General features: G+C 48.7%; 1 protein-coding gene across 1 annotated transcript in view; it reads left to right on the top strand.

The window, feature by feature from the left end:
- LOC144137284 (ATP-binding cassette sub-family C member 2-like) overlaps nucleotides 1-19,529 on the top strand; it is a 105,743-nt gene that overhangs the window by 59,299 nt on the left and 26,915 nt on the right. Inside the window, exon 10 of the mRNA XM_077669459.1 lies at nucleotides 14,553-14,711. Within this exon, the coding sequence (XP_077525585.1) occupies nucleotides 14,553-14,711 (159 nt within the window). The remainder of the gene's footprint in view (nucleotides 1-14,552; nucleotides 14,712-19,529) is intronic.

Genomic DNA, 19,529 nt, shown 5'->3' with positions numbered 1-19,529 from the left:
CCGCCTTCGTCGATGTGGACCTGTCTGATGTGTGCTGCCAGTGAGGACGATATCAGTGCGTAGTCAATGCAGCTACGACTGTTGCGAGCACACCACGTAAAGCCACCTTCACAGTCTCCTCGCAGGTTGGCTATCTCGAGAGAGAGCTTCTCAGTCAGGCCAACCATAAGGTTACCATTATAGTCCTGGAACCCATCGATGGCCTGAATGTGCCCATTGAAGTCTCCCATCAGGAGCACTTGTTTGTTGGTTCCCCACCGTGCCACATCCTGTTCTATGCATTGCAGTATGCTGCAGTTGCCGTCGTGTGGCCCTTGGGTGACAGCTAGGTACACAACACCGATGATCGTGGGCTTACCAAAGATGTTTCCGGTGATCCAGAGATGTTCCCGGCACGATCCTTCCAATCTCGCCCATGCATCACCGTGTCGCCACAGCACGCCCACCCCACCACCTCTGCAGTCAGCTTCCCGGTTGCAACCCGCCCAATGCCAACTTCCATGTATCGGAGGTTCCTCAGAGCCCCGAAGGTGCGTCTCAGTTACTGCATAGATTGAAATGGCCTCCCGGTCAAGAGTTGCATACAGCTCTTCCCACTTCGAAGCTTTCCTTGCCCCGTGCAGGTTTAGGAAGCCGATGTTTACCGTTCCTGCCCACTTTGTGCGGTGTCGACAGGAACGCTTCCTTTTTTGTTGGGCACTTTTCCGGGGGTCAGTAGGAGGTGCTCCCTCCCTCTGCGGGATGTATCTGGTCTGTTGGGTTGGCGGCTTCACGGTGGTGGCTGTGGCCTGCTGAAGAGATGGCGGTGGCGGTGGTGGGCTCCCTCGGCCATCGGTGTTGTTGCAGGTGTCTCCTACTGGGTGGGCCATTTCTTGGCTAGGATGCTTTCCAGGGACTGTGCGATGAGCTGAACCAGCTCCATTTGGTGCTGATTTGTCCCGCTCTTCCGTCTCTGCTGGTTTTTGTTTACCGGCCTTTTTTGGGTATGGTGCATCACCCCTGTACCTTGTTTTGGGTCTCCACGCTTGTGCCCATGCTTTACAGGCAGCTGGCCCTCCTTGGACAGCATCCTTGTCAGGGGTTTTGGTTTCCCCAGTCGGGGTGGGCCTCCCCGATCTAAAAAACGCACCAAGGACTGTCCAATGAGTCGGCTGATGAGGCGTGTGCTGTCCTCGCTGTAGTGGAAGCCATCTTTGCCATAGCCGATAGGCAGCTCTATCTTGTTCATGTCGATGAAACGTTGCCCGGTCTTCCGACACCACTTTTTGAGCTTCGCATTGGCCAGCACAATTGCAGCGCGCACCTCTCCGCCTCGGCTGGTGATCTCTGGGATGGAGCACACAGTGAGCTGTCCGCGCCGACCAGACCATTCCCGCGAAAGGATGTCTGTGATTCCCTGAGAGGTGCCTTGCAGGACGTCATGGATTCCGGCATGCAGGATGTACTGTCTCTGGGTAGATGGGGCCTTTTTCTCAAAATCAGTGGCATAGCGGACAGCATTTGCCATCGTTGCCTTTGCTCCGTATAGGAACTCAAAAGTTCCCCGAGAACCAGTCTCGGCCATCAAGGTCTCCGCCAGGAGGCTCACATTTTTGTCGCCGGCCATCACAACCTCCCTCAGCCTGCTCTGTGGTGGGCACCCCCTCGCGTTCTGGTGTCCGTGCTGGTCGTTGGCAACCTGTGGCTTATCCGGATTCTTTCCAGCAATGGTCAGAGCCTGAGCTCCGCCACTGATGCACTCTGGGGTGTTCCACTCCGAAGCCTTGTTCCTTTCATTACGCCGCAGCTTCCGGTGCGTTTTTCCTCGCGTTCCCTTTAGCTGAGCATGTCCCAGGTCACATGACTCTTCCACATCCAGGGCATTGGGCAACTTCTCTTGGCTATTTTGTCTGAGGTTGTTCTTCGATGCGGCATTTACTTGCGTGTCACCTTGCCCAGTCCCAAAGGCCACCTCATCTGGACTTGTTCCCGATGATTCATGTGCGGCACTTTTCTGTATATCTGGCTTACGCGCAGGGGTCCTTTCCTCCAGATGTTTCCTTGGTGGTTCGTCCTCACAAGAGTTCGGTGCTGCACCCAGATTCGCATCCTGGAAGCTTGTTACTTCCGGTGCTGTAGCAAGGGGCTTGTCAGCGACGTTGCTCAGGTTGTTGATTCCAGATTCATCCTGCGTACTGCTGCCCGCGCCGAGCGCTTGTATAGGAAGGACTGTGGGTTCAGCTCGCCGGGGTGGCTGCTGTTGACTTTCCAGAGCAATTTCTTGAGCACACTCTGATGGAATGGAGGGCACGAGGGCTGACGTTGACTCAGACGGTCGAGAAGACTCCAGCTCGGGTCCAGAGCTCCGCTGCTCAGAGATCACGCCACTTCTTGCGAGCTGTGTATTCAACACCAGGATTTGCTCTTGCAGTCGGGTTATCAACTCTCGCAGCTTCATTGTCTCCGTTTCCAAAGCATCCAGTTTCGCAGCAGAAGTGGCATCCGAGACGCAGAGAGTGCACATGAAGCCGTCCGCGGCTCGGGCCTCCCGGAGCGTCTTGTACCCCGTCTCGTCCAGGTACACCCACCTGTTGCAGTTGCATTTTACTTGCGGCGTGTCGGCATCCTCCCGTCGCACCGTACTTCGTACCATTTTCCCGAGCGCGCCGGCGAAGAAGCGGATGGAGTCGGCGCACAGAGAGGGTTGAGCGGTGGGGGAAGAGGGAAGAGGGGAGCGTCCTTGAGGAGAAACAACTGCCCCTCCGACGGGCCCGCTTTGCAAGGAACTGCAGCGGCGCTGTCCCTACGTCACGTATCGGGCGTCCGAACAGGCGTGCGTAGTTTTGTTGACTCCCTTTCTCACATGGGTGCACCACTTGGCGGAAGGCCGATGGCCCTGCGCTCGCGCCGCGTGAGGCCTAGACGACCAGCACGAGAAACGAGTCGCAGCACTGTGCGGCGTACGCCTGCCGACATACCGTAGTGCATCGCTGTGGTACTGCAGTGCTCCCGGCGTCTTCACACGTAGTCGCACCAGCAGCGACACACTGAGAAAGCTTCGCTAGACAGGCTCGTGCTCCCGAGCTCCGAACCGCATATGGAAGGTTAGCGCCATCCAGCGGCAGCCAGGAGAGACGTTGCGCGCTCCAGACGTTTTAACCACTTATGGTGCAAGTTGCGCGGTATACGCCTCGAGCTTCGCGATCGCTGCACCGCCTGCCGCCGCTTCTCCGCGGCGTTGACGGGAGTTGCGCTGCGTGGCTGATAGGGGCTCGTTCAGTGTTTTGGTTCTGTTTTGCTCCTTTTCGCCTTTCCAGGCCCCAAAAAAACTTGTTACGGTGACGTATATTAGCAAAGAGTGCGTTTAGTTCGCTTAAAAAGCAGCTGCGTCTTCGTAGAGTACGCGATCGCCTGCAAGAGTACACCCGGGGACGCGGTTCTGCGCACTTCGTCGCCGCTCTTCCGGGCGTCGGCGACGGTAGCAGCATATCAGCACTGCCACCTCCAAATGCGTCATGCAGAAATGAATTCTCTGTCGCATCGTTTAGACCTGATACTGGCGAAGTGAGAGGTTGGCTTCATTTTGCAGCGTGGGCAACGAATGCGGCTTCGTTTCGAATATATACGTAGCAGAAAAATATGTTCCGGGGATATGATAACCCCATCCCGGACAATAACTTATGCCTTTTATAAGAATATAAAGCATGGGAAAATGTTAAGTATATTCCAAGCCTGTGCGTCGTTAAATATTTGCCCACACACGCCTTATAGCAAGAACCAAGACAATCTAATATGAAACCACGAAAAAATAAATGCTGTGCAAGTGCGGAAGAAACATAATAGCTCTAACGGAAATGAAAAAAAAAAAAAAACAGTGCAGCTTCTGACATGGTAAAGACTTTCGTCGAAACTTAAGCCAGATAGGGGTCACCAGACCAACTATACGCGAAATGCACTGCTATTTCGCGAAACAAAGGGGGGGGGGGAGGAGGAGAGGGGGACGCGGTGTACAAATGCGGAACGGAATCAAGCAATGACTGCTTAAGTAATCACACACACAAAACTCCCGTTCACTGTCCTTTTGTTTTTCGACTTCAACGAAAAGCTGATCGTACGGCGGACGCATTTTTGGAAGTATACATGTAGGTAGTTCAACAAGCGATGAAAGGGGTCGTTGGAAGAGTGTGGTATGTGATAAGGCCCTCTTGATTTTCGTTTCTGCTTTATTCTACAGGCTCCGTGTGCCATATGACGATATTTCGAAGAAGGATTTAGTCGCGGACGCGGATTATATTCTAAGCCCGTCTCCGCGCTGCTCGCAGAGGATATACGTAGCAGATGAATGTTTGCGGGCGCTCACCTCACGACAAGACGACTCTGTCGTGTGCTGATCCCAGAGTATAATTATGCATTGTCCATCGTACTTTTGTTGAATATTCCCGGAATTAACACAGACTGGTTTGTAAATGGTAGTGATTAATATCAGAGGTACAACATTGGCAAACGTAACTGGCTTGCTGTCAGTTATGAGGGCTCCGCTGAATAGGTAAGCGCACAAAACTGATTTACATCGTAGTGTATATCCGTAGCATAAACATCTGAGAAACCGGTTGTTACGGAGACACTGCTAGTAAATCCAGGGCAGTGTAAAACTACAATCGTGTCCATCATACGCCGGTTCCGCGACGCTGTCCTATGACAGACACCTGGCGCTTATACAGCCCGAATATACCACACTATGATCGCGTCAGAAACATTTACACTCTCGTAAAGACACCCCACTTGCGAACAGAGTGACTGCTCCACATAAACATAGATTTCAAACGCCCGCAAACGGTAAATCTCGGTTGTGAACGTGCCGCAAAAGCACGGGCGACAGTGGGGAGCGGGACGCGGACTCCCGGGGCTGCTTTCGAGACGGGCCGCTAGGGGGATTTCAGTGGCGCCCCTACTAAGGTCCCTGAAAGAACTAAGGTAGCGCCAACTGCTCCCTCCTTCTCCGCTGCCCTCCTCTTTTTTCTCTCCCCTCACCCGCGGCGCCGCCGTCCCTTTAACTCCGCGGCGGGGCCGCCATATTTGTTGGCCACTTGAGAGCAGACGCCCTCGCTACGCTTCAGGGCGCTCGCTGCAGTTTGCTCTTGTTTTCGCGCCGAAATCGCTCTTTGGTAGCATTTATAGGATTTCTAGAGCCCCGTTTTACCAACAGGCACTGAGTGATAGTGTTTTGTTTTATATCTTTGTCTACAAGGGGATATTTGCGAGGCGGATGCCGCTGGCGCATACGCACAGCGCGGTTTTTGTTTACGTGTGCGGCATTCCGTAACACCTCAGGATAGCTCGTGAATGCGAAAGGATCGAGCGTGGACATTTCAAACTGCTCTGTTACGGTAGTTCCGTTCTTGCATTCGCGTGACTGTGGTCGTGCAATCACTGCACAGAGGTCTTGCGCACGGTTCGCGGCAGTATACAGTGCGCTTCATTCGCAAATGCCGTAGTTCGAGCGCTGCGCTGGCGTCCTTGCACTCGCCTTTCTTGCGATAATTGTGTATCCTCAGCGGCGTTCACTCTGTGCCCGCTTTTACTAACGACCTACAGTCTACCTTAATTACGCGCAGTTTAGAGTGCTTTGCCGTTTTTGTAGAAATGTTTCCTTCACCTTCATGTCGTTATAGGCTGCTGTGAGTAGACTAAAAACATACACATGCTGTTGTGCGTGTGTGCACGTACAGCGACGTGAAAAGCCCCTGCTTCCCCGACTTCGCAGCCGGATACACTAAACTACACTCGCGGCCGTACGTTCATGTGCGAACCTAGTGAAAAACGCAGACTTGTAATTCTGGGAATACGCGCCAGCGAAGACTGCGATCAATCGATCGGGTAAACTGAAATTACAGTCCCTCTAGGTACAAATTATGTAACTAGTTACTGCAGTTAATTAATCATGCAATACGTTTTTTCACCGGGCGCGGTCGCTTACAGCCGTTATTAATGGAGGCGCCTGGACAGAATTGTTTTGTGCTGGGATATATTCTGGCAGATTTGTACATTGCACTAACACAGGGATACACCCGAAAGAAATTCGAAAGAGGACCAATGTCACGATGATTATCAAGAGAAAACAATAAATCACAAAAATGAATTGGTGCCAGCAAATAGATATTTTATTGGAACAAACGTCTGTAATGACGTCGTGCAGGTGGCTTGTGCTGCTGACGTGGCTTCCCGTGAGAAAAAATGTTGGGAGTGGCATTTGGGTTTCGTTTTTTTAACGCCAAGCTTCTCCAATATCCGTTGCTCAAATTGATCCGTGAAATAATCCTATTGAGAAGGGAAAAGAAATGTCGCCACCGAGTTTGAGATGCGCCACAAACACTCCGCAAATATAGGCAATAATGCATTGCAGAAGGGAGTTAGTGACTGTTCTACCATAGCATGGTCAAATTCGTGTTCGCGCATCTGCTCAGTGCTGCGTCCGCTCAACTCGCTACACTAAACCCGTTTAGCAAGCGCTTTGCTGGACAAAAATACGTCTGCTGAAAATAATATAGTCGCCCAGTGTGTTTTGGTTCAAATCGCAAAGACTGGATACGCTGCGCCATTGACTACTAAGATGAAGTAAGCGCGCACACTGCAAATGTACGGCATCACGTGTAATGCAAACGTAAGTCGTAATTAACGTTCCTCTGTGCATACACGGAAGAAAGGGCGTACAGCCGTTACGGTGCGAATATGCATTTGAAGTGCTCATTCAAACGTGCGCGAATTTAATAAAGCGATAACAGAAATTGCGCATCAAACGTACGTCAACGGCGCGGTCACTATATTAGCTGACCTTAAATTGTTTTACCTAGCCGCAATTTTTTTTTTCTCGCAACAGCCTCAATTTGCGCCGCACCGACCAAGCCCATATTACGCAGCAAATCACTCCGATGTCATAACAACGAGATTATAATACCACCCGGGTAGCTAACACACAAAACATGACTTCACGCCAAAAAGAGCGTACACGCACTCGGAACGCACACGATACATGGTCAGACGCAAGCTGCCGTCGGCCAAAACAAGCATGAATTCAGGTGAACAATTCTCGCGTCACGAAACCCTTACGACAACTGACTGAACATGCTACGCCGCTGATATTGATGCTGGAAGTTAAGCGCGCACATGACAAATACACGGCCTCTTATCCAAACCAAAGCTTACGACGGGACGAACTCGGCTCTGCGCGCAATGCCTACTCAGAACAAAGCGTGGACGACGGTCGCGAAGGGAATACGCATTTCTTCGTAAGTGACCGCTCAAGCTCGCGCAGAATTTAACAGAGCAAGAACAAGCATTCAGAAACTTACCTCGCAAAAGAGTGATGGTAGCGTCGGCCTGAAGTATGCCCGTTCAAATCTATGCAACCAAACTTTTCTCCTTTCTGCGTCGCGTTTCCCGGACGGAATAACGAAGTCTTGTGCCCTGCCTGACGATATTCGCGCTGCCTAAGGCACAACACATCGACACCGAGAAGCAACCTAAAACGACACCGGTGCGACATTTTTTCGAAGCGAGCAGCTAATTCCGGTTCTGAAGCACGGTGGCGACGGTGGCTCGGAAGCCAGCAATGGCGTCGCAGCGGCGGCGTTGCGCAATGTCCCAGCCGGCGAGGCATCGGCGAGGCGACCCGGCGGCGGAGCAAAAAAAGCAAAACCACGTGACTTTTCCCTTGGCCAATGGCGCGCGGCGTTCGCCGGCGAAAAAGAAAATGGCAAAAAACGAAGTAAGAGAGGAGCGCGGGCGAGGGCGAAAGGCGGCGAGATCTAAAGATGGCGCTACCTTAGTAATTTTAGGGACCTTAGCCCCTACAGGCCGCGCTCGAGGCGTATAGACAGTGGCGGCGGCATCCGTCTTCACGTTTTCGCTATCTTATACCCTAATTTAAAAAAGCTAGATGTAAGATGTATATTTGTATGTAAGATGTATATTTGTGCTCTCGGTGAGCTAATCGATCGATCAACGTGTATTTCGGTGAGCAAAGTGTCGGTGAGCAACGCGTGTTTTGACTTCAGTATCTTTTTAAATCGCCGATATATAAACGGATGAGGAGAAATATAGGACATGGAAGAAGGCTACCTGGCATATCTGCAGGAAAGCTGGGGCAAAATAAATGGCTTAATCTCCTTGTTTACTGAGTGCATTTTATTATAAAGAAACTTGCCGTGTTCGGAAATGAACGTCAAGCATAATCTTATCAAGTGGAGTAGGCGCACTCTTGCTTTTTCTGTAGCTTTAAAGAGTGCGCGGTAACGGTGGCACGCTATAACTTTATTTGTGCGCCATTTGCAAGTATGTGTTCGGTATCACATCTCTCATTTGGGTCTTCATGACCCTGCAGCAGCTTCGCATTGCCAGAAAATCGACTAAAAGGTACGGCGAAGCATACGTTTGTGTTAACGTAATGGCAAACAACAGGCTAAAGGAAAAGCTCACACCGTCGGTAAAAATAACTAGTTATCAAAGCATGGTGAGTTGCCTCATAGGAAACAAGCGCGAGATATATATACAAATAATGATCATTTCATTTCGGCTGGTGTAGATCTAGAGCGAACTATTGTCTGTATATATATTTCCTCCAGTTTCCGCCGATTAAATTTCTGAAGAAACCGCGCACAGACTAAATGACTGCTTTACTATCACACATGTGACAATAGTCACAGAAGCGGCGTGGGCGCGATCGGGAAGCAAATCTCAAATAGTAGACAAGTTCTTGCCGATGTAGCACCGACTGAAAGAAAACAGAATGACACTCTAGGAAATAAAAAAGACAAACACGAAGGAGTATATTAAAAATTCAAAAGGATAACTGCCACAGAAGTGACAGATAAACATGACGGTGGCAGCAACAAACTCATAGGATGCTGGGAAAGACGGCTTGTATGATGAGTAATCCTTGGGTGCCGGGGCTACCACATGTGTATACGCTAGCCGGCTCCGGTCTTTTCGGTACAGGACGTTTCGGTACAGGGCGTTTCGGTACGGTCTTTTCCGTGCACGGGCGTTTCGGGACCCGGGCGTTTCGGGACACGGACCTTTCGGGACACGGGTGTTTCGGTACAAAGACGAATTCCGGCGAGCGCTTCAGGCTGCGCGCGCTGTCGACGTGGTGGTTGCAAGCACGCAATTCGTACCTATTTATTACAGATGTTCTTGTTCCCAATTCTGCTTTATTTTAGGCAAGGAGGTGGTCTTGCCAGAAAAAAAAAACGCCTGTTTATGTATTCAATATTATAGACAACCTATTGTTCATTATATTTTGTTTTTAGAGACTTATTATCCCCAGTATTTTATACACTAAATCAGAGACAGTATCGTTGTGTTTTTCACCTGTTTTTGACGACTTATTATCACCTGTTTTTTTTAATCGAGAATGAGTGAGATCAAGTATTTTTGTATCACTTTGTGCAGTCCCTACGACAGCGGCTGCGTAAATGAGTGCCACCGCACGGGGAAAGGATCCTGTGACGGGTGGGTGCGAGAGGGACTGCAAAGCCAGGATGCTTCGTGCACGGGTTCCCCGAAAGCGAAACATTTTTGGGGGCGTGCCTTACTGCCAGCTTCGGTTCACCGTGGCGACCGTGAGAGGGACCAGTACTGCAAAAAGGTTCATAGCTAAGTGTTGCGTATTTTCGGCAAAAAGAAAAGTTTCTAAGCTGCAAAGTGCAATATTATCGATGTCTGAAATCATGATTCGTGCCCCTTCGCTGATCCGAACTGAAGATATAGAAGCATTTCAGGTGGCGAGCGCAGTAATTTGGCTCAGCTAACGCAGTAAACCGTTCAGCAGGTAAAGTTCTTTGATATATGGGTAAATCGTTGAGCGTGATGCACCAGTACACGTCTATATTGAGTGGCGGTCAGCAGTATCGACCCACTCACATTTTAGATACTTCACATAACCTAAACAATACCGTCACTGTAAATAAACTAACCGCGCAGGCTCAAGTGGGAGTCGCTTCCGAAGCGTCAATAAACCTTTATATCCGTCAGAGTATTGCACGCCAGCCAGTTAAATTAACGCAACAGCTGCGTTGCACCACTTTATAAAAAAACTGCGTGGATTAAGAGAATCAATGTGGCAGTCATTTAGTGTATTCACTTTAACCACTATGCGGGGGCTGCTAAATGCACACAAGCTTTGATGAGCCAAAAAAAAAAAAAACGAGCAAAGGAAGCACGGGAGCGCAAACACGTGCGACGAATTATGGGGTGTTTGTATACATCATTTAGGGTCTAGGAGAACTCGTCAAAAGTGAACTCGTCGCAGGAAACTCGTCATAGGTGAATTCGTCACATAGGGCAAGTTGTCATAGGCCATCTCGCACTAGGGAAACTCGTAACCTAGGGCAACTGGACACTCGGCCAACTCGTAACAATTTACGTTTTTCGTCTATCATATTCAAATGAAAGAGTACAGAAGCTTGTATAATTCTCATCTTATGCGGAAACATTCTTACACTCCTTCAATTCACCACCCTTAATGTTTCCTTTGTCGCCTTCGATGAACGCGCCAGCCAGACAGTGTGTCTTATTTATTTTTTTGTGCAGCTAATTACGTGAGTCTTTTATATTAGATTTAGTTTGCCCGGTCTGTTTTTTATGATACGTTTTTTTTATTTTTGGTAGTTAAGTGACGGTGCTGTATTGGGATTTGCGATTTCGTTCTGTGCTTTCGCTTTTTAGTATTTTGATCTTTTGTTTTCATGCCTGATGACAAACGATGATTGTCAAGCTGGGTAACTTTCCTTTTTTAGTTTTCATATCACCTTTATATGGGAGCGAAAGTCAAGGCTGGACTTAAAAGTTGACCCTCCCCCCCACACACACCCACTCACACAAAAATGTGTGACGAATATTTTTTTAGAAGCAGAAGAAAAGCAAAAAAGAAACCGGAAGTTGTGCTGAAACCGAAAAGCCAATTTCAACCACCACCTGCAAACAAACAAGAGGCCGACATTTTGCCCTATTTATACATATATATACATGCAGGCAAAAAGCTTCAAAAAATAACGTAAAAAAAGAAAAGAAAGAAAAGAAAACGCAAAAGAAAGAAAACGTCAACCCCTCCTCCACAGAAAAAGTGTGAGGAATATTTTTTGGAAGGAGAAGGAAGAAAATAAACCTGAAAAGAAACTACTTACCAAGTAAAAAAAATTGATTTTTTTTGCAACATGAAGGGAAATAAGAAGGGGACAAAGGAACATGTGTTAAAATATAAAAACCATTTCAAACACCGCCTGCAAACTAACAAAAGCAGAGGAGGACCCCCCGAACTCTGAAGAGGTCAACCTGGGAGTAATAACATTAGAAGCCACTAACGTTCTCTCTCTATTTCCTGGACATCGGCCAAAAATGGAACCGCGAGACGACTTTTCCTAGCACGAGAAGGTCAGTGCTACCACTTTTCCTAGTACGGGATCACCTAGAACGAGATGCCCTCTTTGACCAGTTTCCCTATGACCAGTTTTCCTAGGACGAGTTGGCTGCGACGAGTAGGCCGGTTCCCCATCATTTAACTTGCTTGAATTTGATATATTTAGCAGTTCGAGTATTCGGGTGTGAGTAGATGAGTAGATCGTCAGGGAAAGTGGCAGCGACTAATACCTGAGCTTGAACCAATGTGGCCTGCAACGAAAAGACGGGCGTCTCCCCTGTAGACGAAGCGAGAAAAAGATGAACCCTGGCCCAAGCCATGGCGCTAGCGCGGGGTGTTGGTGCCCAGAGCGGACTGACAGATCCGCTGCCTTTTCGGCCCCAGTACGTTTGAAGTACCCGCGAATGTATGAAGCGAGCTAATCAACACAGTCACAACACGTTATTCAACAACGTGTTTATAAAATGTTACCTATAATGGTATCGCTCAACCTCTGCAATAACTTTAGCCGGGCGGCTGAATCGAGGGACATGCAGACAGGCAGACAAACTGACATACAGAGAGGCCAAATTTTCCGTGAATAATGAGCCCAAGAAAGACTATCGTCTTTAAAAATACTGATGGTGGGGAGGTGCAGGTGCAATTTATCTCTGATAGGAATAAAACCCCACCAAGTTATGGCAAGTATAATTTCTGGCAGAACGTTGAAAATCACTAACGAACAGTCCTGGCAAAAATATATCGACGTAGATTGCAGAAAACATTGCAGGTAGCTTTCAATATTATACCAGAGACTTTTTAACCTCTAAATTACAAACACAGCACGCCCAGCATAGTAACTGCTAATGACGATAAGGCCGGGACGGAAGCATGTACAAAAGGGGCCTTCAGGAAGGAATTGGTAATGGCTCGGTATGTGCATTGCGTTATCGGGAGAAAGCAACACCCACGAATTCGGAATCCCAAACTATTGCAAGATCTTCGTCGTCATTACATTAGAAAGACACAGCTTCCTTAACCCCTGTGGTGGCGCTTAATTACGTAGCTGTTATTGTAGTTTCTGGAAAGTGGAGAAAATGGTTACTGTCGCTGATTTTTCATAAAAAAACGAGAGAAAATACATGATGATACTGTAGCTAAAGAAACGAAGTAATGAACGCGCTATACTTTTTCTGGCTACTGTTACGCAAATAGATAGGCATTTTTTGGCAAGGCCGAATACATTTAACTGGCCTAAATTAACGTAAAAATACGAGCAACAACAGTTGTAATAAACACCTTCGATTTGCGTGCTTGCAACTCCCATGTTAACAACACGCGCGGATTTTGCTGCCTCCAAAGCTCGCTCGAATTCGTTTTCGTACCGAAACGACCTGTACCGAACCGCCCTGTACCGAAAAGTCCTGTACCGGAACGCCCGTGTCCCTAAACGTCCGTGTACCGAAAAGACCGCACCGAAACGCCCTGTATCGAAAAGACCTGGACCCTACGCTAGCTGCTACAATGACGTGGCGGCTCTTAGTTCAAACTTCTCAGCGCCGTGCCTTCGTGGTGGCAACACGGAGCGGGTGGCCTACAGGAGCTGGAAAAACCGAGGTGACGAGCTGATTGGGCGGAAAGAAGGAACTTTATGGCAGTGGGCGTAATTACGTACGGGACAGCCATTTGCCAGAGCCTTTTGGGTGCAGCTGGCACAAGCCCCCTCAAAGCTAAGGATGTGGACGACATGTGGGAGTTATTAGGAAGAGATCCTGCTTTATGTAATCTTATGAATATGCATCTCGGCTTCAGCTGATATAGAGTCGTTTCCATTTGATGTACGGAAACGCGAATCCAATTCCTCACTGTCTTATTATGAAGCTAGTGAAGCCTTTCTTTTATTAAGCAACGTGCACTTGACGGCAGCTGAAGGACGTTACTTCTTTGCGGTGAAGTATTGTAATAAATAAAAGCTTGGAACACTGCTTGCATGCAATCCCTCAACATGCTATAATTTAAACACTCCATTTCACAGTGTGCTCTGCGCGGAATCCACTTTCACCGCAGAGGCGCCTGGATTGTGCCGTGTTTAACGCTAAAGTCCCCGAGTCACGTAGTTTCCCACTTTCTTGCTTTGGCAGAAAAACTTCACTTGCATGCCTAGCAGCCCGTGTGCTAACCACGTGAGCTTCTGATCCACTTCTGTCGGCTTGAATCAGAAGGAGTGCAGTTCTTAACAAGCAATGAGGACTGCGAAATTACTGAGCTGATGGTGGTTTTACATTTTAGCTCCAGTCTCGCCGCATGTTAAAATAGTATACACCTGCCGGCACCCGGGAAAGTAATTTATTCTTACTTGTGTTGAAATACTGGCGGTTTTTATGCGCGTGAACTAAATACCTTCAGGTTACAAAGGTTCGCTAGCGAAAGCTGGTATCCGCCACTGCCTTGTGTGGCCTTGGTATTGTGCCCTGCTTATGACGTTCCCATGTCGCTGATCTCGGATGTGACACCCATGCTTGCGAACACCGCGTGTGAAAAGACGCTGCACATATCCAACAAGCATAACTCTTCGGGCTGGTGCAGTTGTCGCTCTGAAATACGCTTCTCGCCGATCGGCAGTTATCCTGGCAGTTATTTCAACAGCGCAGCTGTGATAAGTAGAGCCTTGTCGTCATTCCAGCGGTGTCACGCAGAGGCAGCTTCCTGGATCCCCCGCCAGAGGGCGCCCAAGTCTCAACGAAATGGGGCCATGCCAATCGGAGTGCCTGCCGGAGTAGGAAAGGCATATCGCCTGCGCGTGTCCTTTCGCCCCATGCACTCCGCAGGGTGCGAGCGGCAGCGGGAGCTTGTCCGCCAACTGCAGCGCCGACGCCGCGCAAATCCCGAAATTTTGAGAGCGGGAATCCGAAGCCAAGCGTCATAACTGAGTTTCATCGACAAACTTCGCGCCGTCAAAATCGAGTCTCGCGGAAAAGCCAGATTTCCAGTACGCACATCTCAATCTAACGAATAGTATCCGGAAAAAATACTGAAATTACCCGCTGAGCTCCCTCTTTCATCACCCCGAGTTTCTACTAGGTGTTTTGTATTGTGCACTTTGTCTGAACCCAGATCCGCTGGTCATCCTACTTCATAGGGAGGAAGGAAGGGCAGTGAGTTTTTTATACCGCCGCAGGTGGGCATTGTTGGGCGTACCGGAGCCGGCAAATCTTCGCTAGTGCTGGCTGTGCTGCGTGCCTTGACGGCGTCCAAAGGAAGCATCCGCATCGACGGCGTCGACATCGCCTCAGTACCACTGAAGAAGCTGCGCACTGTCATCACGGTGATTCCGCAGGCAAGCAAAGCGTGCATGCTTGTGGGCTATGTGCACCTTTAAATATCTTCTCGGCTCGTCAGAAAGAATTCACAAACTAAAGCCAAATAGGTAATCCTAGTCTTGATTTATTGGCTACTGAAAGATAAACCGCAGTGTTATTTTTTTTCTTAGGGTCAACATCATCCGTATCCTCCGCTTGAAAACTGTTCAATACTGGTTGTTTCACCAACCAGTGCAAGGGATAAGAAATAAGCTTCATTTATCCAGGATTGACGCTGTTCAGGCTGCTTAATGGCTGTTTTTGGAACTTTATACTCATTCGTGCTAATATTGTTAAGAGCAATCATAGACGGTAAAAAAACGAATTCTTTGATAGAGAAAACAGTGAATCATTGCTTCTGACAAAGTTGTCGAAAACTAAAAAAACGTTGGCATTAACCGCTTTGGCAAAAGTGCACACCTTTGAGCGTTTTTGCGGAACTCCGAAATAACTAGCCCGCTGAGCGCTCGTTTCAAATATCGGTTGTAGCAGCACCACACGATCTGCTACCAGCCGCCGTCCTGGCCGGGAATGCGCACATTCAGCAACGTTCATCATACCGGCCTAACTCAGCTTTTCTAAGACAACCTTACTTGTCCCAAAAATGACAGATCTCCACGCCGTGAACGATGCCGAGAGTGCGAAGCACTGGGACGCACGCTGTGTATTTTGAGCGGCATCGTCAGTGCGTGCTGATGCACTCTGAGTTTTAAATGATTTTGAGGTGCAGTAAATGCACTGTAAATGACAAGCGCCGCACGAAAAACAATTGGCGTCCCAGCACTTCGCACCCTCGGCGTCGTTCGCGGCGTGGAGATGTGTGATTTTATTGGCCCAAATTGGGCTGAATTGACACGAATTATTGCGCATTAAATGCATTAATGAATGGATAAACGTGTATGCAGTGTATATATACAGTGATTTATTGGTGGTATTGGTGGTACGTTGTGACGAGTTTTGGGGTGCGTTTCCCCTTCACGATCACGGCCTTGTGGTCGGTGAAGTGCAGAGAGAGTGGTTCTTCGAGCGGGGCTAGATTGCAGTTGGCAAAGACGAGGTCTATGCACGTTCCCCTGATGGTCGTCGGTTGATTCTGGAACGCGCTTATATACGCATTGCACTGCAGCGCCCTTTCGTCTAGCTCGTTGTAGTCACTGTAGTTTCAACAATAATTCCAACTGCTCTTTTTCTGCGAATTATCGTTGGCAGTTTATGGTTTTTGCTTTGTTTTTGCGTTTTGTACCCTTTGAAATTCGCGCTCCTTGCTACTACAGTTTGCGGCGCTCTCCCCAGATGGCGCGCGGATGGTACTACAGTGTGCGCCACCCTCGATAGATGGCTTACAATGCTGTGCGCACGGACAACTCCCGACAACGGCACGGACATTGCGGGGTCCTGAAGTGCTTCGCACTTAGAAGAGACAAGGTGGCGGCTTCGTGAACAAAAGATGGTCGCCAAAACTTGGCTACACATCTGCTCACTTCACTCGAAATGTCGTGGAAACACGATAGGGCTTTGCCGCCTTACCCACGTGAAGGCCTCTCTTGTCTTCCCTGACCACGTCTCACGCTCTTCCCCTCCCGCCTCGCTCTTCGTGGGCTGAACACGGTGGAAGTTATTTAAAGCCAATTAAATTTTCCCGTGCTCCACAGTCCACGTCCCATCTATTGGAACCTTCCATTACTTCCGGATTTGGGATGCTTTCACGAGGTCCAATCTCCAGCGCTAGCTCCTTCTGATATTTTTAGCAGAAATCTTGTTTTGAACGCACCTTTTTTATTTCCTATCGCTAAAATCAGGCAGCCATATATTTTCATTTTCTAGAGCATTGCAAGCATCACTTATGCGTTGCCGTTTTTCCTTAAATGTGCTTCATTTTTTCTTTGTGCTGAACAATATTGACAGGTATGAAGTAATGCACCAGATTTAGTGGTTGGAAATAGTTTTGCTTACCCAGGGTGTCCCAACTGTCATGCCCCAAGATGTTAAAAAAGCAATGACGTTGCTCGAAGAACACCTTGTTCATAAGGTTTCCAGTACATTGGAAGAGCCGCAGTATTTTTTTCGTTAATAAGATTTAGTTACGTAATTATAATTAATTTCTAACTCAAGAAGTATCGTCCTAATTGTTAAAGTGTAAACGAGGCACTTATAGGTAGCCACGAAGAACATCCAACTGCGGTGTTTCAGCGGCCTACTAAATGCGCACTCATTTTTTTTGGACTGATGAAAAACCGCGCGAAATATCAGAAATACCACGTGACGGCGCTGCGACTCGCCTTGGAGTTCGTGTATAAGCTTCGCAAACTTGCGTGGCTACTTTCTGCGAGCCGCCGCGCCACCGCTTCCACCATTGCAGCAAAGCCCGGTTTCTGTGCTGCCCAGTGAACTTCCAGTTGTGCACAGGTCAGCGGCTGCGGCTGCCGCGCGCAGCAGCTGGCGCAGCCAGCAGCACACGCACGCACCGACTTTGCCCACCGCTGCAACCATCGCGGCGGCGTCTATATGCGCGACGGCTCCGCCTCGGTGGCTCAGTGGCTATGGCGTTGTGCTGCTGAGCACAAGGACGTGGGGTCGATTCCCATACGCGGCGGCCGCTGTTCTGATGGAGGCGAAAACCAAAACGCCCGTGTGTTCGCAATTTCGGCGCACGTTAAAGATCCCCAGGTGGTCAGAATTAATCTGGAACCCTCCACTACGGCGCACCTCATCTCCTGCATTGCGTCGGCGCGCTAAACCCTACAATCCATCCAACTGTAACAAAAGTTCGAGAACCTTCCAACAGTGACTGAAGGTGGTTTAGGTTGAATAGCTGAAGCAATAATTTGGAACACTTGTGAAGCTGGTAGAAACGGTTTCGCCAATCTTTAGAGAGTCATGTCTCTGGATGTCAAGCATGCACTGTTCATTCTGATTGTACAGCCGCAGTAAGAATAGAAAACAATGATGCGGCATATTAGACTGGCTTAACGTCAGGCCTTCAGTGTGTCATGTCGCTGGTTTTCAAGCGCACTCTGCCGCTTCTGGCCAGACAGCTGCAGTAAGAATTGGAAACATTTCCGCAGTTCTGGCTAGAAAGCTATGCTAGGAAATGAAGACGCTTATGTAATATATACGTTGGATTGGATTCAAGCTACGCGCTAAGGTTGCTAAGTCGCTGCATCTCACGCACACGCTCCTTCTTCTCGCTTTAAAGCTGCAGTAAGAATTTCTGATCTGATTGTAGGGTTTAACACGCCGACGCAACGCAGGCGATGAGGCACGCCGTAGTGGAGGGCTCCGGATTTTTTTGACCACCTGGGGATCTTTAACGTGCGCCGAAATCTCGTACACACGGGCGTTTTTGCTTTTCGCCTCCATCAGAAAAGCGGCCGCCGCGGCCGGGAATCGAACCCGCGACCTCGTGCTCAGCAGCGCAACGCCTTAGCCACTGAGTGCAGTAAGAATTTAAAACACTGGTGAGAAAATACAGATGGATTGAACGTCGGGCCTTCAGGGTGTGCTTCGCTGCTCCTGGCTGGAAAGGTGCGATGTGGTGAGAATAGAGAACGCTTGGGCAGCAGCTCATGACACCTTGGCAAGAGGCAGTAACAATTAATGCTTTCATCTCCCCGTTCCAGTTCGCTGTCCTGATTGGTCGCAGAAGTGGACTAAAGAACAAAAATGCTTACATGGCATGTCAGCACGTTCTTGAATCAGTCGCTTAGAGCTCGTCTTCGGAAATATTTTGACTGCAGAGTGGCTGTCTGAAGAGGTGCAGTAAGAATCGGAGGCGCTTATGTAACTGTTCATTGCAGTTTGGTACGTTGCTGTCGGTGTGCCACGTCACTATTTAGTGTACGTCGGGGAACATTAGAGCTTCAGGGAGATTATCAGAAGTGAAAAGCATGCGTCCACGAACGTTTGAAATATGGCTTCAAAGAAATTATGTCCTAATCGAACAGTTCTCCACGCATGCTGTTTCAAAAGCCTCATCAGCAATTGAAATATGTTCACGGGATCCTGCTACACTTCAATGTAAAGCCACTGAACTTTTAATGTAGCTTAACTTGGAAAGTACCTATCACTTTGGAAGAGTGCATTGGCAGGTCACCATTCATTTCTTCTATACAAGTATTCACAAAATCCCTTTTTGTTAGGATCATTAAAGTGTAGAACAAGATTTATCAAGCGCAAGCGGGCTGTAAAGATGTTTTGCTTATTTGATTGCTTATGTTTATGTGAATAAAGAATAGTAAATAAAAAAAACAATAGCAATGTTTTTAGACAGCTGCTATTGCTTTTCCATTATTTTCATTAGCAGTCGGCATTATGACTCTGCTATACAATTTCAATGAAAACTTCGGGGCGGAAATTTGAAACAAAGGAAACCGCGAGGGTTCTTTTGTCACATCACCGGTAACCAGATCGAAATCTTCGCCAGGGTTGCACCGTACCCTCAATCAAACCAACTGACGTAGCGCGTCCTACCAGTCGCATGTCTCGTGAAGAGCGATTATTCGAGCTGTAACATTTCAGGTCGCGCAACTCTCCGCTTGCGCCATGCGATGGTGTCGTCTCCTTCGTATCGAATGAAATAAAGCTTCTTTCGTCGCCCCTATGACTGACTTTGCGAGAGAGGAGACCCCATGCGACATCGCGATTTCCACCGTTACCGTGCGCCGCGGCGATAGGCGTTTGCAAGACGCCACTATGTTCGAAACAGTCGCACAGAGCACTGCGTTGCCCGTTCGTATTGTGGCTGATTTTTGATAGGGGCACATGAATTTTCGCCGTTGGTTTCTGTTTCATCCCAA

This window comes from Haemaphysalis longicornis, unplaced genomic scaffold (genome assembly GCF_048455015.1).
Source record: "Haemaphysalis longicornis isolate Haplotype H1 unplaced genomic scaffold, Haemaphysalis longicornis Haplotype H1 scaffold_1, whole genome shotgun sequence".
Lineage (NCBI taxonomy): Eukaryota > Metazoa > Arthropoda > Arachnida > Ixodida > Ixodidae > Haemaphysalis > Haemaphysalis longicornis.
Note: the sequence above shows the minus strand (reverse complement) of the source record. Positions and strands in the feature narration are given on the sequence as shown.